The sequence below is a fragment of the Aspergillus wentii genome (assembly GCF_001890725.1).
Source record: "Aspergillus wentii DTO 134E9 unplaced genomic scaffold ASPWEscaffold_5, whole genome shotgun sequence".
NCBI classification, from domain to species: domain Eukaryota; kingdom Fungi; phylum Ascomycota; class Eurotiomycetes; order Eurotiales; family Aspergillaceae; genus Aspergillus; species Aspergillus wentii.
Genome location: NW_024467836.1, coordinates 1494386 through 1519814, shown reverse-complemented (window position 1 = coordinate 1519814; position 25429 = coordinate 1494386). Strand labels below are relative to the sequence as shown.

Genomic DNA, 25429 nt, shown 5'->3' with positions numbered 1-25429 from the left:
ATATACATAGTTAAATCACAAGCGTGTTTTTCATTATCTACGTAGCAGTTTCTTCAGTGTCCAAAATTCATATTGTAGAAATAACTATCTCAAAGCTATCCGGTGTATCCCGATGCCTCCAGATCCTTGCGAACTGAGTCTTCGGTCTGGATCTTCTTCATCTGCGTATCCTCGAGCTTCTCTCCGCCCGCCAGACGCATCTTGAGCTCATCAATCGCTCGGATCTTCTTGAGCAATCCCCGAATCTTCTTTTCCTGGGCCGTGGGGTTCACATCGGCCTCCGGCACAGGGGCAGGGGCAGGGGCAGGGGCGGCAGCCTTGGGCCCAGTGGGGACACCGTTTGCCTGGTTGCCGTTGATCTTGTTGGCCTTGGATCGGCTACGCTCGTGGCCCTTGTCCCCGCGACGGTCCGGGCTGCGTGTCGGCTGACCGGCATTCGGGGCCGGCGCCAGCTCACCTTCGCCATTCAATTCCTTTTGCTTCTTGGCCTCACGCTTCTTTTTGTTCTTCGCGGCCGACTTGGAGAGCTTTTCATCGGGCAGAGCAACACCTCCTCCTGGAGCGGCTCCGGGGGGAAGGTACTCCTCAGTGGGGTCAACACCGGGCACATCGCGTCTCCGGGGCTTGCCAAATCCATTGGCGACAAGGCCGGCGATGCCGCCGGGAGAGGCACCGTCGCGAACAAACGCCGCGCCACCCTCATCTTCCCGCTTGAACGCCAGGGGAGTGCCCTGGCCACGGGCTCCCGGTGGACGGTAAGCACCCGCAGGCTTAACAGGAGCTTTCTTCGTGCTAAGGTATGCGAGGGCAGATGGATGCGGGGTCGGCAGGGACTGGAGGGGGTTACCCAGCGGGTGTTGGGTAGTGGATTGAGGCCTCCAGCAGACATCGTAGAGCTCATGCATATCCTCATTGTACATCAGCCCACCACCCACATGCCAGATGCGAACTCCATTGTCCACTCTCAGCCGGGGGCTAGTGGTGGCCGTCAGGATATACTGTCCATCAGGGGACCATTCGCAAACACTGGAGTTCGACGCCTCCACGGTAGTAACCTTGGAGTAGTCCTTGTCCACGTCAAAAATGTCCATCTGACCAGCCAAGTTACCAAAGCCTGCCACGATGACAAAGCGTCCATGTGGGGAGAACATGATGGTGTTGCGAGGTGCCAGAGGGAAAGTGTGCTTGGCGACACCCCGGAAGTTGAAGATCGTGGTCTTAGAAGGCATGTAACCGTAGACAACACCAAACTCCTTGGAGTTGGGAGACCAGCTCACATCGTGAATTGGGCCTTCCTTGTCTATCGAATAATATCAGTACGCGGCCTAAGGCCTTTAGGGAAATCACAACATACCAAGCTCCACGCGGGAATCAAAGCCACCACTGGCACTGAGCAAGTAGAGAGTAGTCTCTCCATAGTAGCTCTTACCAGTCCGGTCGACCTCGGTCTGAGCAAGCACAATCAAGGTAGTTCCTGAAGCGTTCCACTTCAGCTGGACCTTATCACCCTTGAAGAAGTTCTTCTGCGAAACTGGCGCTCCGAATTGAGGCACATTGAACACCTTGACCGCAGCTGGTTGTCCCTATATAAAGAAGTGGTATAAGCAACGGGTATTCCAGCCAATTGACCATCGATAGACTTACCTTCCGCTCAGGAATGAACACAGCAATCGATGAAGAGTTCCCGGGCGCGAGCGCAAAGTCTGCCACCCCCTCCACGCGCAGCTTATTCCAGACCGACGACAGGTTTTCACTCTGGTAGAACTGGACCTCGTTGGTGACGACACGAGCACAGAGACGCTCATCAGGGCTGTACTGGAGGTTCCAGCCTGTCTGCGACTTCTGGACGTAACTGCCCACAACAGCGCGCTCATCTCCACTATCGGACTCGACCACGCGCCAGACCTTGAGGTTCTTGACGGCATCTCCATTGGCATCCTTGGATAGACGCTGCCAGGTGATCAGGTAAGTACCGAGCGGCGAGAATCCCAATTCGAAGACATTTTCGGCGGAGATGGTAGAAACGACATGACCGGCGGAGGGATCAACGATGGTAACTCTGTAGGATATCAACATCCCGACTCAAATTCCAGTGGCATATATCCGGCAACATACTTGTCTGGTGATGCCCATGCGAAGTATCGACCGCATGGAGAATAAGCGCTACAGCGGAGGTTCCCCTCAGGTCTGCAGAGAGCAACAACACCCAGTCAGCATCCACACACAAATATTCGAGTAACCAAACACAACAATGCATACCTCGCAAATCCCGACAAGGGCTCATAAGACGGGGCCGCATCCAAGATACCAATCCCCTTAACCGTTCGGTCTGCGTGGCAAAAGTCAGCAATGCGGGATTCGGGTGCGCGATAAGACGCAAAGAAAGGCAAGACCCACAAGCAAGCTGTGAAGGAGTTGCCATTTTGATTTATTTCTCTAAGATAATAAGTTAGAATTCTGATCGATATACTTCTGCCCCTCTCTTCTTCCTTTCCAACAGGTTTGGTCGGAAATTGATTTACCTTCTCGGAAAGATAGCAAATATCAAGAACGAAGCACTGGAAATACCCAGATGAATTCTCTGCTATCAACAGATAATATAGAGGCACAAGAAGAAAGGCTTTTGGTGGTGGTGTGGTGTGTGTGGTGCCGCAGTTATGCGTGGCAGGCTGTTGTTTGGTCTGACGCAGCAACAGAGACGAAACAGAGACACAAAGAACAGATGAAATGGCAGCTAAGCTTGACAGGTTCTGAGGGAGGGAAAGCGTTGTCGGATCTGCAGTCCAGAGATCTTTCGTTGCTTGACAAGTCAATGCCAGCAATGAAATATGAGGCACTGAAGGGCGGGTGGTTGAGGTTGCGGGGGGGGAGAGAGAAGAAGAGAGAGGCGAAGTGGAAGCGGAAGTGGAAGACGAGGGAAAATTTTGGAGTTTTTGCGGCGAAAGCGACAGAAAGTGTCGGGGGCGGCGCTTGTGTCAACCACAACTACTGGTTTTGATATTCAAGTGCTGTTCAGTCAGTATCGGTCTAATTAATTGCTTCTGGTTCAAATTCATTGTTCATTGTTCATGTTCAATGGTGTTGGGTTTAGTCCTCAAAGTACATTGTTTGTGCTGATATTCAAACAAACCAAGTGAAATGATTCGAATCAATACAACGAGATCCAAGCAAGAAAGCCTCCAAATAATATCCCCGGGTTCTTTGATAGTATCACATCCAGCAGATGCTTTTGAATGACGCCTCCACTTACTATATCTCCATAAATTACAGCCCGAGTAAATCAGATAATATCCCAGTACAAACGCCCGGTTCACTTTCCGTTTCTTTCTTTCTTTCTTTTTTTTCTTTCTCTTCCTGTTACCTCTCAGGAAGATCATTACCATCATTTGGCGTCGCCAATCGAGGAGTTCTCATGGTTGTGTCGACCACACCCTCATCGTAAGTCATCCCGTCGATCACTCGAGCATCCTCCGCCATAGCCTCAGGCGTATTAGATCCGGCAGGCGACAGCGAAAGCGCCATATTCGGGCCATCACCGCTATGCTGCAGAGATGATGCGATCGGGTTTGCTCGGGTTATGGGAGGGCTCCCCAGAGAACTGGGTCGCCCTCCTCCAGAGGACATTCTGTTCAGGCCCGAATACTGAGAAGTCGGTCCACTGAGTGTACTGGCGCCTTCACCAAAGCCCACCAGACTAGCGTCTCCTTCACTTATATTGCCCACACTGGATGTCCCGTCATCCGGGTCCTCGCTCATCTTGTCGGCGTCAAATGCATCGCTCCCGCTGGCCCAGGTGGTACGCCCACCTACGCTTCCTGTCGCACTGGCGCTTCCCACAGTGCTCCTCTCCTTCATTCCAGAGTTGCTGTCAAAGTAGCCAGGGGTATATGTTGCAGGGACAGAAGTTCCGGATGGCGGTTGTCCACCAGCTCGAGCGGTTGCAACCCGTTCCAATCCAGCCAGGCGAGAGATGCGATCTGCGCGCTCCGCTTCCAAAGTGTTGGTAGATGCCATAGAGGTTGACGAGGAATGGTGTGCATGGCGCCCATGGGGGAGGGGCTGACCCTGATGACCGTCTTTGATGGCTGTGGTTGACAACGCAGAGAGTGATGTTGTGCCAGAATTGGGGGTTCCTCTAAGGATAACAATGTCAGTGAGGTCTTGGAATGCATTTCAAATAAAGTATGATTCGAAATCAGGAAAGCCAGAAACAGGCGGGAAAGCCTGGGGGATGTTCTTACGGTCCCATATCTGATGGAGTGACCGATTCAGATGGTGGGGGAGGCAGATTTATCAAGGTAGGGGTAGTCATTTTGAGTGCTTTTGTGAGTTGCTTTGATCAAGTGCCAAAATAAGAAAATAGCAGTACTATGTATATCAGAGATTGATGGGATTGTTCAAAGGACCAAGGCAGTCTCGAAATGCGAGTGGGAGTCCTTGCTCAGCAGATAAGACAAAGATATGCAAAGTAAGCAATAGTCGAGATTAATGAATAAAAAGAACAATCGCAGTACAAAGTGAGGCTATCCAGTCGTCGCCAATGATCAATGTTTCAGACAAAAACGACCAGACTACCGAGGGGCACGGCTGGATGGGCGTTACGGAGGAGTAGTCCAAGAACGGTCTCCTGGAAAACCCACTGGTGATGCACGGCAATTGGTGGAGAGTCTTCTCAACCAATACCTAATAATACCACCAGGCCAGAATGGGTTAAAAGTGAGAAACAAACCAATATTAATTAGTGAGATCGTGGGCTGAAACAAAAGTGAGGCCGATGGATGGCGACTCGATCGATGATTCTCAACCATCCAAGCCGTTCGACTTCTTTGGGAACAGGAAGTGAGGCGACGTCATTATCGCGGCAGGAGGCGCGACAGCCAATCAGCGGCCGCAGTGCGTCTCCCGCAGATCGTCGCGCTGATTTCTCCTTGCCGATGATCAGTCTGCAGGCGTGTTCGATGGATGTGTTCACTAATATTAAAGAATGATTGCATCGGGTCAATCGTAATTCATAGGTTCATACTATGTTAATAGCTATATATGTAACTAAACACCAGTCATTCAATTTCACATGCAGTATACAAACTATCCATCCCAAAAAAAGAAAACTGCAGTCCAACTCCAATTCATGGTTATAGACAGTACACGGTATGTTAATGGGGATGGATTAACCATCCAGAGTACTTAGCACGGGTCAGTGACTGACCTCAGTCTCGTAAGTGACCACGGAGGTCATCTACCTCTTTCTGCAAGCGTGACAAATCGGCTAAGATATCATAGGCATTGGACGGATAAGGAACAAACTCTTCATCTGCCTTCTTCTCCGATGAAATGCTGACAGGTCGAGCACTGTCGTTGCTGTGATTGCTCGATCCACGAACTCGCCTAGGGGGTGGGGGAGGTGGTGCCGCAGATGCTGTCAGGGAACTTGTCTGAGATACTCGCCTCACGGGATTTATCCTGGAAATCGACGAAGACGTCGAATTGGAGGGCTCCGCTGCTGAAAGGTTCGTGGAATCCATGGCATCTTCATCTTGAAACTGCATACTAGATCTGGAGTTCCGATGTAGCGATGAAGCTGAGGATCTGATAATTGGGCTCGGAGGACCAGCATTGACCTCCAAGCTACCCGGTGGCAAGCTTAGCCGAGATGGATTGGGCTTGGAGAATGTTGATTTGGACCTCCTCATCTGACTGTGCCGTCTACTAAGCGGCGGGGTGGGAGGCCGTTTGTATTGAGACTGGCTGCGCCTGAGAGATTCAGATGGCTGCGTTTCATGATTCTTCGCAACCGGGGGAAAGTAACCCGTCCCCGGCTGGTAAGACTTTCTGCTGGGCTGAGAAGATGTAGCAGGTGTGTGGGAAAAGGAGCTCTCCGGCGAAGATCCATGGAATGAAAAGCGATTTGAGGGCTTGGTGGATGTTGTTTGAAGCGGGGAAGGCGATATAACAGGGCTTGAAATGATGCGTTTTCCATGATGGCTCTTAGGAGGTGGCGGAGGCTTCTTTTCCCTGTTGCTAGGGCGGCTAGTGAACGGTTTGGACTCTACGTCGACGTTTGAATGAAATTTATCCGTCAAAGGATGGTTGGATGTTCCTGTGTGGATGGAAAATTGAGATACATCAGTACTGCTGCTACTAGCAGTACGGGTTCCCAATGATTGGACAAGGATGTTAGGGTTTGCCGTCGTACTGTTTTGTGACGTCCCAAAATATCCCTCGGATTCATCGGGGTGTTCTTTGCTGCCTATTCCTACAGCTGAGGCTGCAGATGGCGCAGTGGCGGTTGTGGGAGGTGATAAATTCGATGATGGAGCTGGGTGTGGAGCAGCACGGCCGGGTGCTTGGAGTTGGGGGCGATCATCTTCGGGAAACTCTCGAGGATAAGGGGATGGGTTTAATGTCCCATAACGAGGCCCATTGCTGTCTTGGGTCGCATCATCATCGCTATCATTTGCGTATGAATCATGATGGAAGGGATCCGATACGGATTGCTCATCAGAGGAGTCAGAATCATCGACATCGCGGGCGAGGGACTCGTGAGGGGTAACGGTGGAACTATTGAATTCCTTGGAGACGGAGGCAGTGTTGGCAACAGGAGCGGCAGTAGGCAGAGGCGCAGAGAAATAATTCGTGGTGATGGACGGAGACGATGAATGATGATGGCCTGGGATGTCTGCAATTGTCAGTGCCTGAAGGAAACAATACAACAACAGCCTCGTGTTGGAACTTGGAAGGCCATTCCATCTAGTCCAAGCGTCGGGTTAGACGGGTAGATCTCTCACTTACTCTCGGACTTCCTAGGGCGGAAAGGATTTAATCCAGACATCGCAACGATGGAATCTGACAAGCATGAGAGCAAGAGAGAAGAGGTTTGGTGGTGGGGGGGTTTGGGAGGAGGTAAACACCAGGAGTTTAAAAGCTGCTGCGATTACTTGTTGTTGTTGGCATCCGCGCCGCTTCCGAACGCAAATGCAACTAGCATCACTTTCTAGGATTTCTTTGATCCAGATTGTAGCCAACAAAATAAAATAGAATAACGATTGCTTAGGTCCATGCACTTGCGTCTAGAATGTTGAGAATAAAATAATAAAAAAAGGAAATAGAAAAAAAAAAAAAAAAGAGAGAGAAGCTATATGGTACAGTGAAGGTTAAAAAAAAAAAAAAAAAAAAGGGGGGAATTACCCAAAAGATGGAAAGAAGGAAAAGAAATCAATCAAGAAGACCACCCTCTCAGACACCTTGGGATTATACAAATATAAAGAAAATAATCTTTCCAACCCGAGTATCAAAGCTCGAGAAAGAAGGGTATCAGTCTGCCCGTTTGTCAAACAGTTCAACAAGCCGGATCGCTCCGGGCTGTGACAACCATCCTCATTCTGTTCGTATTCAACTCTCATTGTAAACATGCCACTGCTCATCAGGCCCAAAAAATGACTGGGCCAATCGTTTCCCACTTTCGGTCGGTTGACTGAAGGCGATTTGTTCCTTGGGGATCTCCATCCCGTAAATGAAATTGCTGACTATACAGTCGAGGAGATCCATGGCAATCCCTTTCCTGCGGGATGAATTTGAGGTCCAGATGCGCGAGATTCCCACGATAGCTGGACGAATCTCATCTCGAACGGTGATGGAGGAATCGTTGGATTGTTCGGTCCCGTCCTTCCCGGTCGATGGTGACTGTATTGGTTTTGATTCCCAGATCCGCTCTGTCAGACAGAGCCCAACACACCGGCTATCCTTCATGTGCAAAAACACTTTGTAGCGATCAATCTTCTCTGCCGATTCGTTCTGATCCAGGTGCTTGGGCGGTTCGGTCTGACTCCATAAAACATCGTCCTCAATCTCCGGGGATGATAATTCCTTGCTGACCACCTCCAACACTTTCTTCGCCTGGTTCTTCGCGGTCGGCGATGCCTTGCGATCCACAATCACCACGTACCCTTCATCAAACCGAGTCGCCTCGTAGACCCAACGTGATGCGTTGGCTCTCATAAATGCTTTCCCTAAATCCACCCCATTCGAGTTCATATCATGGAACTTTTTGTGTAACGCAGCGTCCTCCGTATTCGATGGGATATATTCCATCCCACAAGTAGCGCACGTCTTGCGTACCTCATGGCCCAGATCGATCTGCATTTGCTTCAACACCGGCTGCTGTTGCGGTCGCTGCTGCTGCTGTTGCGTCTTCTTCTTCGGGGGGTCCGCTGATGACCGAACACTGTTGGAATTGACTTCGGTGAGTGGAGTCCCATTGCTGATCTCCTTGGTCGAGGAATGTTTGCGCTTCAGGAATGAAAAGGTCGGTTTTCGCGTGTTTGCCGGTGGAGGACTCAACCTGGGCGGCGGCGACGAAGGTGGTGTCGAGAGGTCATCATCGTGAGGGTCCTCCGAGAGGACGACTGAATTGCGACGCGACGGGCTGGACAGGATGGCGGCCGACGACTCGCGGATGGCATATTGCAGATTACTCTCCGCTTCATCAGACTCATTGCCGGACAAGACGCGTCGTTTTTTCGCGGCAGGATGCTGGTCATCGTCGTAGACGCGCCATAAAGGTCTTCCGTAAGTTTTCATGAGGCCTCTGGAGCTATTCGGTCAGAGTGGCGGACTTTCAACATAGGGACGGGGGGGAGAGGATGAACAAGGGACTTACCGTTTGAATGAATTTGTTACAGTCCACGGCATCTCCCTTTCAAATGACACCTTTAGACATTTATAATTTCAAGGGAGGAATTGCAGTGGATTTGAAGGAGGGGGATGGTGTTTATTATTTTTCTTTTCCAACACACACACGGGGGGCGGAGGGCTTCGGCCAAGTACGTAAGGCAAGAGTCAGGATCGAGTGACGGAACGCGTTACCAGGAACTAGTCCCCATTCAGTCATATTACTCCTGGAGAGACAGACAAATCATCGCTGGGTTATTCACTCACTGTTGGTTCTTGCGGATGGGATTTGGGATTTGGGATTTGGGATTTGAATATTCAATATTCAATATTCAGTATTCGATATTCGACGATATTTGAATGAGAAAAAGTCTTGTTCAAAACATCTGGTCGTCCTGGAAGATCAAAAATGTGAGAGAGAAGACGAAGAATCCCAGCTGATCTGATCGGGGGATTTCTCTCTCTTTTGTCTCTTAGCCTCTTCGTGTCTCTCGTTTCTTCTGCTGAAGATGAAACTTTATTCGATCAAATACTCGCCGCTGGCTTCTTGGGGCTGCTGAAGATTGTGGGACTCTCAGCTGTCTACGCAGTCGATCTCCCTTGACTAGTGGTGGGCAGTGGCCACTTGATGATGATGATGATGATGATGATGATGACTACTGACTGAGGTGGCAGGCTTTTGTTTCTTTTGATGGCATCTGGCAGCATACCAGGCTACCAGCTCCATATTCATCTTCGTATACACGCGGAAATATTCATACCTATTGCTGGGCTGTAATCTAGCAATCGTCCCCCAGCCTCATTCAAGCCCTTGCTGGAAGAATCCCCAGGATCATAGGATAACTGGATCGCCAACATCTATTGCCGTGTCATCGTACATCCTCGCTGTAAGGCTTTCTCTTCTTTTTTTTAATCGAGTACAACACCTCCTGCGACATACAGCTCCAGGCTTCAGGTCGGAATTCTGACGTCTTGATCAACGTCAAAACCGGGCTGGAAAATGATCCCAAGGAATGGAGTCTGCCAGCACATACAACCAGAAAAAATCGGTGCCTAAGTCGATTGGGTTGGATCGTACTGGTATTACTTGATTTGAAACAGACCGAAAGAATTCGAGGTGATATATCGCCTGCTGCCTCATGTACTCTGCAAATATAGCGGGTTCATCCTTACTCTCCGGCGCAGCTCTGGATGGCGTTTTGTGGATAGCTGAACAGTCGGATCATTCCCCAGGAGAGATTAGTTTGGCCTCAATTTGCATATCTACTGTTCCTGGAAATCAAATCACCGTGTCCCAGGATGAACCTTACGCTACTTTATTGAGTCTATTCGCCAGTGTCATCATCAGTCATTTAATGATTTTGCCAGGCTCAACAGACACATAAGGATCCTCCCGTTCCCCACGTCCATTGAGTTACACATCAAGTCATCTGAGCGGCATCGACAAGCCATTCATGTCATTGTCTCGAGACGGGTTGTGTCTGTGTAACCTTCCCAGCTGTTCACTTGCTCCAGTAATCACTCTGCTCGATCTCCAAGCAAGGCCTGTTCGAGTTACCGTCTCATTGGATCCATCTCCTCCATCAAATCCTTGAGACAAGACCAGTATCATGATTTGCCACTTTCTTCCCTGCGATACTGTGTAAATAGCTCTGTGTTTTCTGTAGGTGATGGGTCTTATGCAAGAGGTCTCATCACCTACTCTGTACTTAGTCATCACGTCGAGAACCCGGTCCAAGGCGTCCATCTCGAGGAATCAATCATCTCAGCAATATGATAGTACGGAGTACATAGTTCCGAGCACTGCTCCAGACTCAGAAGCTTCAATGAAGCTATCGGAGACGAACAAAACTCCGACCGGATACAGAATCAAATTCCATTACCTCGTGAGCCTCGAACCGATGTGACATTCCATTAGCTGCAGCTCAGGGGGGAAACATGTCAGCTTTCCCAGTTCTATGATCTGACTTGATGTTGAACCACCCCATGAGATGTTGGTTTCATATAAAGCAGCACAGCCAATGCGGAGAAACCTTAGACGGGGCGGGATGAACAAAACTCGAAGCGATCCTTGGAACGGTTTTTTTTTCGAGGCTTGAAGGGATACGATTAAACCGCTCGAAGCCCCCAATTCTTTTTCATTTCTGAAGAGGAGAAATAAAAAAGCAAAGAGAGCAGTTGAAGGCGAAAAGGGAAGAAAAAACCGTCCTAAAAGCGTTGGTTTTAGTTACTTTTTCTAGGCCTGGTCGCTTACCCCCCTTCGGTGTCTGGCTGGCCTGAGGCCTCCGCTTCTCTTTCTCTTCTCTTCTCCATCTTCCGTTTTTCTTCAACCTTCAGATTTTTTTTTTCACCCTTCGAATCAGACTTGGGAGCTTTTTTTGTTTTTCTCTCACCCCACAAGAAGACAACTCATTCACTTAATTCTTAATCATATTTTAATCAGTTAGGGCGTCATGTCGGACACGACTCAAGTGGCCGGGAAAAGAAAGCGTGCCAGTACGTACCCAATTGGAGTGGTTTTTTGACTCGGTCATATTTTTTTTTTTGCCTTTGGGTCAATTCCGTCCTTCCAATTCCCCTCTCCCTCCCATCCATCATCCATCCTCAATCTCCATCATCCTTTCTCTTTCATTTCTTCCCGTTCTGGCCGGCTTTTTTGCGGTCGCTTTTCGGCAGCGTTTCAACAGCTGTGAAAAGCTCCTGTCATTTTTTTGTTCTTGGATATCACATTCAACTGTTTGACAGCTGCATTCCTCTGAAGGCACCGCCGCAGATTCTGACAGCTTCCCGCGGTCGATCATTACCCCTCTTTTGACCTTCTCTGGCCTCTTCTTAGACCTCAGCAGCAATAGTCAATATAAATATATAAATATAGCAATCATGGCTAATGAAAGTGAATTGACAGGGACTCAGTCTTGCCCGCCTCCCGAGCTTCCCCAGCTTGTCGCGGAGCAGCATGTTCCTATCCCCACATATGACAAGGACACCCAGCGTCTGATTGTCGTTCTCTCCAATGCCAGCTTGGAGACCTACCGTGCTGCCCATGGCGGTCGCAGCGGTCCCGGTCGGGATGAGAAGTACTCGTTGCTTAACAGCGACGAGCATATCGGAGTGATGCGCAAGATGAACAGAGATATCAGTGAAGCTCGACCAGATATCACTCATCAGGTTGGAATCTCTTAGCTTCTTATATCGAACTGTTGTTTTGTCGGGTTGCTTATCAGTTTTCACTTCAACAGTGTCTTCTTACTCTTCTCGATTCTCCCGTCAACAAGGCCGGGAAGCTTCAAATTTTCATCCACACCGCCAAAGGTGTTTTGATCGAAGTGAATCCTTCCGTTCGCATTCCCCGTACCTTCAAGCGTTTCGCCGGTTTGATGGTCCAGCTTCTTCATCGCCTTTCCATCCGCTCCACCAACTCGCAGGAGAAGCTGCTCAAGGTCATCAAGAACCCCATTACCGATCACCTGCCCCCCAACTGTCGCAAGGTGACCCTCAGTTTTGAGGCGCCCGTGGTGCGAACAAGGGACTACATTGAGTCTTTGGGACCCAAGGAGAGCTGCTGTATCTTTGTTGGAGCCATGGCAAAGGGTCACGATGACTTTGCCGACTCCTTCAAAGATGACGCAATCAGTATCAGTAACTACAGCCTGAGTGCTAGTGTGGCATGCAGCAAGTTCTGCCACGCGGCCGAGGAGGCGTGGGATATCCTTTGATTCTGTAGTGCCCGGAGGCTCAACCCTCCACCACAATCATGAGAAATTTGACGAGGTCACGAATTTTTCTTGCGATGATTCAATTCAACCCTTGGCGAAATTGAAATGCTGCGCATGGCAGCACTGAAAAAAATATCAAAAAAGAGTCTGTCTCTCGGGACATTGTGTCTGGCCTTACCTGCCTTTTGGATCCAGCGTCTACAGTCTCTGATTTGTTTTTTTGGAGTCCTTCTCTTTGTCTTGGTGCGACTGGGAACACGTTGAAACCGCGTAGCATCTCGAGGACCAAGATTTGCAATATCAAAGTCTCTTCGGGGTGTCCAGTCGCTTTTGGGGGAAATACTTCTCGCTCTTTCCATCAAGACGGAGGGGACTCTAATTTCGTTTTGAGATACTGTGCGGATTTGAATGAGTTTTTACCGCCGAAACCTCCAGGTTCAACCCCTGCGAGGCAGGTCCTAGGTCATGGGCCACTTTCTCTTCTCTATTCCGTTGCTGGTCTCGTACTCGCATCGAATGTACAACGCTGGGAGCTTGTACCACATATTAAGGAACGATGGAAAGAAGAATAGAAAAGAAAAGAAAAAGAAAAAGAAATAGGATAGAGTGAGTGACAGTTGTTGGGTTGATTTTTCTTCAAGCAAAACGCTCAACTTCTTTTGAATAATCTATATGTATATTTTTTTGTTTCTCAATTGGCTTGCCATAAAACAGTAGAATCTGGATTGAAGCAACATTGTTCATTCGTATTTTAGTGCTTTGGTGTTTCTTCCATTGGAGGAGGGGAGGGGTCGGATTTGATCTTTGCTTGGGCAGTGTGATGTTGTTCCTGTAATGTTCTCGTCGACTCGAGGTACTCTTGCCAGGAACGCAAAACAAGGAAATCAAGATAGTTTAGGATGACGCAGAACAGTCGAACGATGGTGAAAGTGCGAAAAAGACGATTGACTCCAAGAGGTGAGATTTGACAATGAGGGGTTTCTTGTCTGCCTGAATGGGGCAGCAGCAACAAGGCATCATCACCCCCTCCCCTCATCCTCCCTCCTCCCTTTCTCCTTGATTTTGCATTCATCTTGCGTTGACTCATACTGAAGCTCCAAGACTAACTGAACAACAGTTTCATCCACAGTCTCAGGAATCATGGGCCATCCAGTCAGCATCCTGCAAATTCTCGCAGGTGGCCCCGGTGGCTGGGGACTCATGCTCGACGTGGCATGCAGATATCCCAGTATTTTGACACTTTCTCGAGGGTGGATCGCCCGCTTCACTTTTGCAGTGGAGGACAAGAGTTAGGGAAATTCGGAATCACCTTGTCGCTTACATGGCTAATTAATAATGTCGATAATCACAGGATATGCCCTTCTGCCCGTCGAGAATTCCCGATGATCAGAGCGCCGCTCGTACAGACTTGGAAATCCCAGAGCTCATCACACACAGACTACCTCCTCCCGGCCATTTCTCCGTCGTTCCAGAAGATGACTCCTTTTGTCAGGCTTATTTTTATCCCCGTGGCTGATCCACGACGCAGAAGCAGAGTGGAGGACGGTCTGGCGGTCAGATAGCACCCTCTGGCGACTAACAGCAGCAGAAGTGCCCAAAGGCAGGAACAACAATGGGCCGTCTAGGATTTCTCGGATTTTCAAAGAATAATGCCAGAAATGCAAGATGTAGGATGCCCCTCAGTCGTAGTGGCCACTGTTGCTTGCTCACTTGCCCTCTCGGTCCCGGGCATCATTTCATTGTTTCCACCATTGGTGACCGCCATGCCCAAATGACTACTGACTGGCGCTGCCTTTCTCCGTCCCCTCCACCGTCGCCAGTCACCACCAATCCCCATCGTCCACCTTGACAATTTGGTCTTTGCTTTCTTTGCCTCGCCCAACCCGAATTCAGACCCCCTCTGCTGGCTTGGTCTGTTCATGGAGCGCATCTCATGTGCAGTGTCCACCCGTTTCCTGATAGGCGCCCCATCCGACCTCGCAGGACCACTGACAGGACCGTCCACCAGCTCCCCCCGCGATGACCTGGCTTTTGGCCTTGCTAATCTCTTTGGTCCCTAGCTTCACCGAAAGGGAGAGAAGAACGTACGTAGCATGATGGGTCTCTTGACTTGTATCCCGATAGGGGTTCATCTGCCTCAGAGGGGCAGACTTGCAGGGCCCGGACTCTGCTGGTGATTCCGCTGCTTCGTGCATATCATTGGATGCCCTCGGATGGTTTGCGAACCGATGCAAGACTGACCATCTTACGATAGGCCGTACGGGGTATGGTTGGAGGGGCTCATTACCGTTAAGAGATAATTACATATTTTTTTTGTTAGCTTCCTACCGCTCTTTTGGATGCAAGTTGGGCATTCTCTGGGAACCCATCTACATACTCGGAATAGGACTTTGCTTGAAATATCGCCGGTCTTCTCCTCTTAATTCCCATTTCTCATCCTATCTCCTAATCACTGCTGTTGTGTCATAATCTGTATCGTCAATATATACTTCTCGCAGCCGACTTGTCATTCTTTTTTCAGACATCCATACTTCTCAGTCTTCTTTGCATTGTCTATCCACTTTCTCCTCCACTCCTGGCCACAATTTCTCTACCTGAACTCGCTGAGGATTTGACCCAGCGAGTCAATCACTCGCCATCTTGCAGACATGCCTCTGTCCCACCTCACTTTGACCGTTTCGCATCTCCCCACTTCAACTTCGTTCTTCCTTTCCTGCCTTCAGCCCTTGGGATATCAATTCATTGGTCGCCATGATGACTATATCGGGTTTGGTCAAAAGTCTGGGGAGCCAGCGGATTTTTGGATAACAGAACAGAAGCCAGGGTATGTGATTGCGCCTTTCCGCCTGTTGAATAAAATGCAGGAATTAATTTGAATATCTTGCAGGGTTCCGGCTGGCGCTGCACACGTCGCCTTCCCCGCGCCGTCAAAAGAGGCGGTGGGCAAGTTCTTCATCCATGCGTTGAAGTCGGGAGGGAAGATTCACGGCGAACCCAAGTGTCGCGATTCTGAGTCCGGCTACTACAGTGCAGCAGTCATTGATTTTGATGGGAACAGCGTCGAGGCGGTATACCGCCCAGGCAAAGAACGTACCAGGTCAGAAGTCAGTGCACCAGCAATGGGCATGCTCGAGAGTGGCTCTGTGGTGTCCAAGGCTAGCTCTAGGGCTAGCTCCAAGGCCAGCTCCGTGAAGTCTGAGAGCATTGCGCCTCCCAGATCAGAAGCTAAGTCGTACGTTTCCAAGGCGAGCTCTACCATGGAACGGCCTAGACTATCTGATAGGAGTATGAGTATGCCCCTGGAGAGAGCTGCGCCATCAGGGCGAGGTGCACCCTCCGTCATTTCCCAGCAAACGCATCACATCCAGCATGCACCATCTCCGACATATGTCGTGCATCACACAACGCAACAACACACTCATCAGAAAACCGAGGATAGCGGCACCACAGCCAAGACCATTGTCGGGTCTCTCATCGGTGCTGCAGCAGGTGCAGCTATTGCATATGCATGGACAAAAGGGGGCGACTCGCAATCGGAAGCTACGCCCCCTCCGCAGTACTCTCCTGAACAGCAGTGGTCTCCTCGCGACATCCCGCAGCTGCTGTCTCCCTCCTCGCAGGCCCCCTCGCAAGCCGAGGAGCCGCAGGGGTACAGAGCTATCGAGGCCCCTCCTCCAAGGAGCTCTTACGCTCCGTCGGAAATACGATCGTCTGTCAGCCGCAGTGTTAGTTCCAAGAACCCACGTGCGAGCACCATCTATGAGGCCACTGAGTACTTCCCACCTGGTGCAAATGGCAGCGTGTACATGGATGACAATGGTCGCCGAGCCTCGGAGGGAAGCGTTTACTCGACGGGTGAGCTGCCCCTGCGAGCCATCGAATACTCGCCGCCATCCCGCGCTGGAACGTACCCAGAAAACGCCAGCACCTTGATCAGCAGCTTTGCCGACAAATCACGAGCCATGAGCATGGACAAGGGCAGTGTGTACTCGTCATCGACGGTCAAACAGTCCAAGGCCGACTACAAGGACAACCAATCCGCTCATGGCTCGCAGTACTCCTCCCGCTCCGCAGCCAAGTCTCAGGCCGGCAGCACCGCTTCCTCCACCCGCACGGCACGCAACATCCCTCTCCCTGAAGGGTCCGTGGTCTCGGCGTCTTCCTACCGCTCCGCTTCCAAGTCGGGCGTTTCTGCCCGCAACGTTCCTCTGCCAGAGAGCGTCATTGATGATTTCGAAATTAACACGCAAGTTACACCCGACGACTCGATCAGCCAGATTGATGATAGACGATCATCCTACTCGGCGGCACGATCCCACCACTCCAAAGCTGCCTCACAGACTTCCAAGCGTTCTAGCAAGTTCGACGAGCCCGTTAGACCTAGTGACAGCGTCAGCCAAGTCTCCAGCAACGTCTCTAAGTCATCTCAACGGACTATGAAAGCGGGTGGTGGCACTGTGGTTGGTGGCAGTGTGGCAGGTGCCTCCAAGGCCCCCTCGAAAGTCAGCAGCAGCCGAAGAGGAAGCCAAGTTGCGTGAACAATACGCTGGGCTCTTCTATCCTTGACATTCTATTTTCTTTCCTTCTACTCCTTACCCTTCTCTATCATTCTTACTATCTCTTGTTTACCATAACATTACATATCTCATCCCTTTTGTGATATATTCATGTGCATTCGGACAGCGGAACCAGGCGTTTCTTTCGGGATACATACATACATACACCTCTATACGGATCGACTACGAGGAAATACAACATTTTTGTGAACATATTTCATATACGGCGGTCTGAGTTATTGCTACATTGTCCAGATTATTAAAATGAGCGCAGTATAAAGCCTCATTTTTGGCCCAGCATACCATTTTTTCAGGAATGTGAAATATGTTCTATTTTACTTTCTAATGGCGATCATTCTCCTGATAAATCACGTTTTATTTGAGCATCTTGTTCTTGTCATCTGCATGTAAATCCGGATAGAAGTAGGGAAGGCCTATCCTTAATCCCTCGACTACACGCTACAGTATACAAGTATAGAAAAACGAAACACGCTTCACCGGTCAACGGATTGACTTGATTGCTGCTATCTGATACAATGCAATCACCAGCAACATCACCACGCGCTGGTCTCCCCCACCCTGCGCAATGTCCTTCCCCCCTTTCACCACAGGCACACCTTCACGACCGTACGAGCAACATCCTCTGTCCCCAAACCCAAGGAACAAAACATTCTTGAGACTCCTGTTCATAAGTGTAGTTTGTCCCGATTTGATAGAGAAAAAAAAAATAGATATGCCATGAATGCATGATGAGAATTGGTCATAATGATCGTTGGATATGACATTTCCCGCCGGAATAAAGGAAGAGGGCAAAAAAAAAAGTTTAAGACTCGCAAATGTTCCACACAAAAAAAAAGACAAAGGATCTACGATCACGGTACGCCAGGCTTCGGATCTGATCTAACGGAGCGAAAGAAGACGCAGAAGGTATTGAGAAGACCGAGGCGGCCGTGTAAATTCAATTGCGAAGATCAAATAGCATATTTGCGGGTCCATTCGCGAGCGGTGGCCTCGTACCGGGTACGGTCAGTCTTATAGACATGGGCAATTTCGGGCACCAATGGGTCATCGGGGTTGGGGTCTGTGAGCATCGAGCAGATGGAGAGCAGTACTAGAGGCAAGATTAGCATGCCAAGCATGACGATTGTGGCGCACAGTAAAAGGCTCACCTTTAGAGATTGTAAGAGCAGGGCTCCATTGGTCTCTCAGGATGTCAAGACAGATACTGCCGTTGGAGTTGATGTTGGGGTGGTAGATACGGGTGGTGAAGTTGACCTTCGGGGGCTTGAAAGGGTAGTCGGTGGGGAAGTTGATCGATAGGAAGAAAACGCCGCCCGAGTATGGAGAGTCACCCTGTCAACAGCTGTGTCAGCAAGAATTCCTGATATATCATTCTGGTGCTATTTTGGGTGGATGATTCGTTGTCCAGAGGCAGGATGCAGCCTGCAGGGTCCTCTTTCAAAGACCACCCACCCGAATGCGACCGACAAAGAAAAATTACAGAAAGACTTACAGGACCCATAATAGTTGCTTGCCAGTGAAACTGGAAAAGAGCATCATGTTAGTATCTATATCGATTGTAGAAAAGGTTTGCGGGAGTATCGTAGAAGGTAAGGATTTGCGGTCTGCCCCGCCGCAGATGGACAAAGAACAGCGACTGAGTGTAACCAGGGAAGGGTTTGAAATCGTACCAGATCTTCTCCTACAGGACCAGCAGAGCAGGAGGAGGGCGGATCACTATAATACAGAAGAATGCGTTAGCAAGGCCATATCATCCAGATGAGCGACACAACAACGCCCCGCAAATGGTGCGTAGTGGGGTTGACGGCTAAGGCGAAGATAATGACGGTCGGAGGGGATCACTCTCTTACCGGCCGAGGTCAGTGAGTTCCTTGTTAATTCTCTTGAGAGCCATATTGACTGTAGATGTTGTGAAAAAAGGGGAAAGGAGAGAACTCCTTGGTTAACGAGAAAAAATATGCGTGGATGGTATCAAATTCGAAGTTGGGAATCTGCACAACACAAATCTGACGGTCAGCGATGGGAGGTATGAGAAAAGAAGAGGGAAAAGAATAGAAAACGAAGGGAAAAGACAGAAAAGAAGACAACGAACAGGGGATATATAAAAGGAAGAGACAAAAGGCTTTGACCAAAAGGGAGGCCAAAAGGACAGGATGGGAGAGGGGAGAGACTCACAGTGAGGACGGTTTGATTACGTCTTGGAGGGGGAGGGGGAGGAAAGAGAGGAAAAGAGGCCGAAAAAAGAAGAGAGAAGGAGAGGAGCAGAAGCGAAGGAGTAGTCACGCCGGCGTATTGGCGTGACAGTACCGTATGGTCACGGTCCCACCCACCAGCCACAGTTTCAGGCATCGATTTTAGTCTCAGGGACCGATCAGGAATGACGTCTTCTGACTACGGGGTAGAAACTGCCAGAATACGCTGGGCTGCGATTAGGGGCAGGGGGCGGTTTCACGCGGATGGAATAAGCATGATCAATGCCCTCAAACAAATAGTGGACTGATAATTCAGCAATATTATTCAATATTGATCAGCATTAGCAATGGATCTCAGGGCCACGCATCGCCACTTCCGACATGTGGTTCTCTTTTTTCCTCCATCCTGACTGGCATATCAGTTTTCAAGATTACCTTTGTTACATACCTTACATAACATGGATACAGTACAGTACCTTACAGCCTTTTCCACCCGATGATGGTGGTGGCGGGTCTGCAATGAAAAAAAAAAAACCCTCACCACAGGCTGTCATGGAAGAGTTTTCTCTATTCGCTGGTTCATACAGAATATAATCGTAGCTGTATGAGAACTGTCTGTATAGATGATTCACTAAACCAGAATTTCGACATTCACCGAGGACTGCCTGATCACGGAACATCGCCAGTTGAAGGTCACGTGAGCGACAAATCATCCCGGCCTAGATTACCCACTCAATTAGGTATACCAGTAGATAGATAACATGGAATAACTTGGGTATATCTTTTGATTGCAGTTTCTTCTCCGGTAATAGTATCTATGTATATACAAATATCGGTCTGGGGATGTAGGCTGACAGACAAAAAATGTCTACATATCAAACCTGTCGATTGTCTTAAACGAATGCCTGGACTCCAGTGATGGCACGTCCCAGAATCAATCCTATCAACTGTCAGTATTGGCCATGTCTCGGGCGAGTAGCAACACAGCGGATACTCACCGTGGATATCACTCTGGCCCTCGTAGGTTTGCACAACAAACAGGTTGGCCGCATGGCGTGCAATGTGGTACTCGTCACTGGCGGCGTTACCACCAAACACTTCTTGAAGCCTGTCAAATCGATCAGTATCGTCTAAACACATAAAGAGTGATATAGACAAAGAGGCTTACACTCGAGAGTTTACCAAAGCGCGGTCACAGTTCTGTCTCTTGACCATGGAGATCATCTCTGGTGTGCTCTTTCCTTCGTCCTTCAATCGGGCCACCTGGGTGGCAGCCAAAGTTCCGTATGCAGCATCGGTAGCGGCATCGGCCAGCTTCTTCTGGATCAGTTGGTACTTAGCCAGTGGGTTGCCCTTGAACTGCTTCCTCTCCAACGCATATGTGCGGGCACGGCTGAGACAGTCCTCGAGAGCTCCCATGGCCCCAAAAGCAATTCCCAGTCTGGCACTGTTGAGGCAGGTGAAGGGACCCTTCAAACCTTCGACATCAGGGAACATGTTCTCCGCCGGGACGGGACAGTCGTCCATCTGAATCATACCCGTGATCGACGCGCGCAGAGCGGTCTTGTTCTTGATCGCGGGTGTCTCCAGCGTTCCCGGTGGGCACCGACTGCGCTCTATCAGGAATCCCTTGATCTTACCCGTGCTTTCCAACTTGGCCCAAACCAACATCAGATCGGAAATGGGCGAGTTGGTGATCCAGGTTTTGGATCCATTCAACAAGTAAACGCCCTTCTTGGTAGGATGCTCCTTCGCAGTCGTCTCCATGGATCCCGGATCCGAGCCGTGATTAGGCTCTGTGAGACCAAAGCAGCCAGACATCTTGCCCTTGGCCAGTTCAGGCAGGAATCTGTCCTTCTGCTCCTGGGTACCAAACTCATAGATTCCCGTCATCGCCAATGAGCTCTGCACCGACATGCCTGATCTGTATCCAGAGTCTACCCGCTCAACTTCCTTGGTGATCAGACCTGATGCAACCGTGCTGGCACCTGCACAACCGTATCCCTCAATACTGGCACCGAGGAGACCCAATTCACCCATCTCCTCCAGGATCTTGCGGTCGTAGTTTTCATTTCGGTATGCATCTAGAACAGTAATTGGTCAGTTTAGTATCGAATAGAGGTACAAGAAATAAATATAAGCCTGAAGATCAAGCCCAACACATACCAAGAACTCGGGGCAGCAATCGCTCCTGGCAGTATTGTCTCGCCGTATCCTGGATCGCCAACTCTTCCTCTGTATACAACTCCGACGCAGCAAGAGGATCCTCCCAGTTAAAGGCCGTCGAATAGCCACGCACGGATGATAGACGCGAAGCCCCAGAGGAAACGGGCAGGCGGTTCGCCGTCTGAAGGTGGCGCGAGGCCGCGCGGAAGAGGGATCGGTTCATGACCGGATTATATGAAGCAATGAAACAAGGGATTGTAATGAGGGATTGATCTCTGGATTATTTCCTACTATCTCTTTCAACAAGACCTCCTGGTTCAATTGCTGAAGAGAAAGGAAGGTGAAGATGAAAAAGGTGGGCTCGGTTCTCCGATAGACAAACTGCGTCACTGAAAATAATGTTGCGGGGAAGCTTTCCGAATCCGATAGGTTGACCTCGGCACTGGTCGGGATACCTAGTGGCCACTAGTACAGCAACCAGGTAGAGACAAAGTATAAAAGAACGATAACTGCAGATACTGTAGAAGATAAATAAGAGTCAGATAAGTTCAATCGATTCCACTTTATACCATCCCCTGGTCAGAAAGCATCAGCCGAAATCCGGGGCTTTGAGATAACCTCGGATCAGATTCCGTTCCCTCGGCGTTGCTGTCCAATAACGGGTTCGATGGGGATATAGAATATTGGTATGTATGAGGTACAAACGGAATCCCTGGTCCATAGATGATCATTCTTTCTGTGATACATCGGTTACGCTTGCTTGATATGTTCTGACCGCTCTGTGCTCCTCTCCTCCGGCTATATCCCACTGCAGTAGAAATGTTACAAAGATAAAGATGAAAGATGAAAGATGAAGATAGCATCTATTCGTTTCTAAATATACCCTGCTCCGTCAATGTATATACGTCTATTATATACAATGGATTGGCCCAGGCAGTATTCAGGGAAGGAATCAGTGACAGCGACACGGAGGTGCATTGATCAACACACCGCAATCAACCAGAAAAGGGCTCCTCTTTGTTCGACACAGTACCAAAGAGAAAATTGCTTCGGATATAGGTCTAGTTGAAGTTAGACTGTACTAGAAGTCAGGTATCTCCAAGGTGTTCATGTTCAAATCAAGGGATTGGCTTTGATATGTCGAAAAAATACGCCTTGCTTCGGTTGCATGCGCTCATTGGAAAATCACCAACATGATGACCGTAAATGATTCCAAAAAGCACTCTGTACAACTGTGATATCTGACACTCATTGCCATGAGATAAGCATATAAGCATCTTCATGGCTTCGTAGGTGTTTAGGCTTCAGAACTGAAGAGAGAAGAACAATTGAATCCGAAATGGGTATCTATACGAGAGATGTGCAGTCTGCCCTGTCTCCTAGCAGAGCAGAAGGTTGTGCGAAGTGTAATACGCAACATCAAGCGGGCATCTGAGATTGGAGAAAGTCGAAGACTCCTGTCGGGAAATACTCCTCGTCGAAGCCCCATAGATCAGCCATCATAGGGTCGACGGAGCCTTCGGAAAGACCAGTCTCATCTTTGCCTTGTGCTGGGGCGGGTTCAAATCCATTGCTCCGCTCAGCGGAGAGAGGAGCTACTCCTAACAGCGGAGGGGGGTGGTTTAAAATAGTATCTCGCTCGCCCAGAGGCTGGGCTCCAGGAATGATTATCGGCTTGAAAATAGAAGTTGTTTCGAAGGGAAGCTGCCCCGGGAGCTGCTGGTTAACGGAATTTCTCTTCTCCCACTCCTCGAGTCCAACAAGCATCTTTCTCAACCCACGAGCAATGTGATGGACGAGATGGCGCTCGCTGGCTCGCCTACTGCATGATATCATTAGGTCGATAATGCGTCCAACCAAGTCACGGACATAAGCAACGTCAATGAGCAGGCCGGCCGATGTAATGGAGTTTTGCTGCCCTTGAGCACCAGGGATACCGCTCGAACAACACTTTGCAGCAATTTTGAGGAGAAATACAGCTGCAAAGGTTATCATGCTGTGAAGATATAGCGGAACTCCGACCAATGCTCTCTGAATGTCCGGCTCATCAAGAACAACAAGGAGCGTTGCAATAGCGGAATCGATGGCCAAGCCTGCTCGTTTCTTGCGTTCAGGAGACATTGTGCGTGTGGAGTACGAAGAGTGATAGGTTCGCAAAGCGACCGAGTTTAGCTGTAATCGGCAGAAATGGTAGTGCAGATAAACGGCCTTGTAAGGATACGCGCCAACATACCGACTTCCAACTATTTTCATCCAGTCAGATGCTTCCTTTGTGGCGCGATAATAGAGTATTCTTACCTAAACGAGGGATCCAATCGGATTTCCATTCCTCAAGGTCAGCGTCGAAGCGGTCTATTTTCGAAAAATCGCTCTCCGGAACCTCCAAATCAACATCAGGCCCGAAAGCGTGATAGACACGAGTAAGAATGATGAACAAATCAACTTGGCTATGCAAGCGGAGATCTCCCTGTGACACATTCGGATGCATTATAAGAGCACTGTGGTTTGTGATGGTCGAATCTTCGTGGATTATCGGTGGCCGCCCGTATGCGATGGAGAAATGGTGCTCCAAGGTCTAGACCAGTCAATATATCAGGAACGAGACGGCGCCTTAAATGGACTTTACTTACATATAGAAGATACCAAAGCCTGGCCTGGTCTTGATGTTCTGGAGATCCTTGCGCAGCCTTACGATAACACTGATGTAGATTTCGCTCTGTTGCGATCCGGACTGCGTACCCGGAGAGTTTCCAGCTGACATCCGCGAGCCAAAACGCTCCGATACATAGTGCGCGCAAGTCATCCATAGTATGATGTCGATCAAGCATGGATTCCGACGCCAGTTTTGCGAATTCGTTATAACAGGTATCAAAAGTGCGTTCTTTGTTAGGCATATGAAGCGCCGTGACAGCCAGAATGGCGGCAGCGAGCATTGACGATGAATTTCGAACAGAGGCAAGATCATTGTGAACCAATGTCATGCCATCCCATAAGTAGCGATTCAGTACATTGTCAAAGAAATAGAATAATTCTTCTGCCTCTCGCAAATCCATGACTCCCCGTGAGATGAAATCGGTAACAAGATCTGAAGCATGTTGACGCCCTGGAGAACCTGCTGGAATATCACTCAACTGAGTCACTTCGTACAAGCTCCCCATCGGTGCGGTAACCAAAGACGATGTTCCATTTTCTTCCCTATCGAGGGAATACTGCTGCTGCTGCTGCTGTCGGGGAAATGCATAATTCGATGGACTCGGTCTCGTTGCTGCGCCCGGTGTAGTATCAATAGACTCTGTTCTTCTACTATGACCCACCCCAATGCCATTATCCTCTGTAGATACCGTCGACCCTTTGCGATCTCTTCTCCTCGAGGGTGTTTCGGTCTGTCTGCTGCCAGCGTGATAATATGAGAGGTCCGGTAATTGAGCTTTCTTGAGCAAGTCTGCCATAGCAAGTTCCATCGTGGTCTTCCATCTAATTAATCAACATATTAGCATCAAGATCAAGCGGCCCAAAAGCTTCAATCGGGATCAATACTCCGCTTCATCCTCCAACAAAGTCTGAAGGCTCTTATTGACAACACATTCCAGGCCCATGCGTCGGCATCTGTTACACATGGACTCGCCAGCCTTCATGTCACACCGTACTTTATGCCGTTTGCATTCTGTACACGCCCGAATTTTTCGAGATATCTTGGGGATATGTCTCGGACCCTGCTGCGAGTCATCCTCCGCTGCGGCGGGCGGGTATGCGCTCTGAGGAGAATCCGACGACAAATCGCCGTTGGCTTCGAATTGAATGCGATTTCGCTTCATTTCGAGGCCTGACTCACACCCACCGATATATAGTTTCAACCCCTTTTTTTTCGTTATCCCATACTCAGCGGTAGTAAACCCTACTTGATAAGCAGACGGGCGATTAGGATTACTGCGCTTGTGATTTATCCCTAAGAATCTCTACCGAAGATGGGGCTCCTCTTGGCTCTTGCTAGCACCGTTACTGGACCTTACCTGTTTGGGTCTGGGCCTTGGCGGTGGGGGGAGCTATAAGCGGGGAAGAGTCACGTGGGTTGAGGCAGGTGCAGCTCCGCGCTAGTCCCGATACGGTCTAA

The 25429-nt window shown here is 49.5% G+C and overlaps 9 protein-coding genes across 9 annotated transcripts; 2 read left to right on the top strand and 7 right to left on the bottom strand.

The window, feature by feature from the left end:
* Positions 1-95: 95 nt before the first annotated feature.
* Positions 96-2422, bottom strand: ASPWEDRAFT_173670 (translation initiation factor 2A; the record flags this gene model as incomplete). The annotated part of the gene is made up of 6 exons (XM_040831112.1): positions 96-1300; positions 1355-1583; positions 1645-2059; positions 2116-2187; positions 2260-2329; positions 2398-2422. 6 exons carry the CDS (start codon positions 2420-2422, stop codon positions 96-98), a joined length of 2016 nt encoding a protein of 671 aa, XP_040687925.1.
* Positions 2423-3357: 935 nt separating this feature from the next.
* ASPWEDRAFT_173669 (uncharacterized protein) lies at positions 3358-4312 on the bottom strand (the record flags this gene model as incomplete). Its single annotated transcript, XM_040831111.1, has 2 exons — positions 3358-4135; positions 4242-4312. The coding sequence occupies 2 exons, from the start codon at positions 4310-4312 to the stop codon at positions 3358-3360; spliced, it is 849 nt and encodes a 282-aa protein (XP_040687924.1).
* A 603-nt stretch (positions 4313-4915) lies between these two features.
* Positions 4916-7123, bottom strand: ASPWEDRAFT_42197 (uncharacterized protein). Its single transcript, XM_040835733.1, has 2 exons — positions 6790-7123; positions 4916-6676 (listed from the first exon to the last, which is right to left on the bottom strand). The coding sequence occupies exons 1-2, from the start codon at positions 6827-6829 to the stop codon at positions 5208-5210; spliced, it is 1509 nt and encodes a 502-aa protein (XP_040687923.1). The 5' UTR covers positions 6830-7123; the 3' UTR covers positions 4916-5207.
* A 266-nt stretch (positions 7124-7389) lies between these two features.
* Positions 7390-8688, bottom strand: ASPWEDRAFT_29409 (ESCO family N-acetyltransferase; the record flags this gene model as incomplete). The annotated part of the gene is made up of 2 exons (XM_040833273.1): positions 7390-8584; positions 8657-8688. 2 exons carry the CDS (start codon positions 8686-8688, stop codon positions 7390-7392), a joined length of 1227 nt encoding a protein of 408 aa, XP_040687922.1.
* A 2079-nt stretch (positions 8689-10767) lies between these two features.
* On the top strand, positions 10768-12411 carry ASPWEDRAFT_568392 (18S rRNA pseudouridine methyltransferase). The gene is made up of 3 exons (XM_040838313.1): positions 10768-11163; positions 11573-11835; positions 11907-12411. The coding sequence occupies exons 1-3, from the start codon at positions 11121-11123 to the stop codon at positions 12381-12383; spliced, it is 783 nt and encodes a 260-aa protein (XP_040687921.1). The 5' UTR covers positions 10768-11120; the 3' UTR covers positions 12384-12411.
* Positions 12412-15031: 2620 nt separating this feature from the next.
* On the top strand, positions 15032-16921 carry ASPWEDRAFT_52504 (VOC family protein; the record flags this gene model as incomplete). The annotated part of the gene is made up of 2 exons (XM_040837758.1): positions 15032-15207; positions 15271-16921. The coding sequence occupies 2 exons, from the start codon at positions 15032-15034 to the stop codon at positions 16919-16921; spliced, it is 1827 nt and encodes a 608-aa protein (XP_040687920.1).
* An 865-nt stretch (positions 16922-17786) lies between these two features.
* Positions 17787-18879, bottom strand: ASPWEDRAFT_42189 (putative ubiquitin conjugating enzyme (UbcD)). The gene is made up of 5 exons (XM_040835732.1): positions 18811-18879; positions 18631-18676; positions 18453-18482; positions 18109-18292; positions 17787-18050 (listed from the first exon to the last, which is right to left on the bottom strand). Exons 1-5 carry the CDS (start codon positions 18852-18854, stop codon positions 17911-17913), a joined length of 444 nt encoding a protein of 147 aa, XP_040687919.1. The 5' UTR covers positions 18855-18879; the 3' UTR covers positions 17787-17910.
* A 1138-nt stretch (positions 18880-20017) lies between these two features.
* On the bottom strand, positions 20018-21876 carry ASPWEDRAFT_42186 (acyl-CoA dehydrogenase). Its single transcript, XM_040835731.1, has 4 exons — positions 21319-21876; positions 20321-21236; positions 20151-20260; positions 20018-20092 (listed from the first exon to the last, which is right to left on the bottom strand). Exons 1-4 carry the CDS (start codon positions 21539-21541, stop codon positions 20046-20048), a joined length of 1296 nt encoding a protein of 431 aa, XP_040687918.1. The 5' UTR covers positions 21542-21876; the 3' UTR covers positions 20018-20045.
* An 861-nt stretch (positions 21877-22737) lies between these two features.
* ASPWEDRAFT_112540 (uncharacterized protein) lies at positions 22738-25133 on the bottom strand (the record flags this gene model as incomplete). Its single annotated transcript, XM_040828334.1, has 4 exons — positions 22738-23561; positions 23617-23893; positions 23949-24792; positions 24856-25133. 4 exons carry the CDS (start codon positions 25131-25133, stop codon positions 22738-22740), a joined length of 2223 nt encoding a protein of 740 aa, XP_040687917.1.
* Between the last annotated feature and the right edge of the window lie 296 nt (positions 25134-25429).

Bases quoted from the DNA above. Each gene is read 5' to 3' on its own strand.
- ASPWEDRAFT_42197 (XM_040835733.1), bottom strand. From the start codon at position 6,829: ATGTCTGGATTAAATCCTTTCCGCCCTAGGAAGTCCGAGA. The intron at 6,677-6,789 runs GTAAGTGAGAGA...TGACAATTGCAG, and splicing joins CCGCCCTAGGAAGTCCGAGA to ACATCCCAGGCCATCATCAT.
- ASPWEDRAFT_42189 (XM_040835732.1), bottom strand. From the start codon at position 18,854: ATGGCTCTCAAGAGAATTAACAAGGAACTCACTGACCTCGGCCG. The intron at 18,483-18,630 runs GTACGATTTCAA...GCTCTTTTCCAG, and splicing joins GTCCTGTAGGAGAAGATCTG to TTTCACTGGCAAGCAACTAT. The intron at 18,293-18,452 runs GTAAGTCTTTCT...AGCTGTTGACAG, and splicing joins AAGCAACTATTATGGGTCCT to GGTGACTCTCCATACTCGGG.
- ASPWEDRAFT_42186 (XM_040835731.1), bottom strand. From the start codon at position 21,541: ATGAACCGATCCCTCTTCCGCGCGGCCTCGCGCCACCTTCAGACGGCG. The intron at 21,237-21,318 runs GTATGTGTTGGG...TTACTGTTCTAG, and splicing joins ATTGCTGCCCCGAGTTCTTG to ATGCATACCGAAATGAAAAC. The intron at 20,093-20,150 runs GTGAGTATCCGC...GACAGTTGATAG, and splicing joins GGGCCAGAGTGATATCCACG to GATTGATTCTGGGACGTGCC.
- ASPWEDRAFT_568392 (XM_040838313.1), top strand. From the start codon at position 11,121: ATGTCGGACACGACTCAAGTGGCCGGGAAAAGAAAGCGTGCCA. The intron at 11,164-11,572 runs GTACGTACCCAA...GTGAATTGACAG, and splicing joins CGGGAAAAGAAAGCGTGCCA to GGACTCAGTCTTGCCCGCCT. The intron at 11,836-11,906 runs GTTGGAATCTCT...TCACTTCAACAG, and splicing joins GACCAGATATCACTCATCAG to TGTCTTCTTACTCTTCTCGA.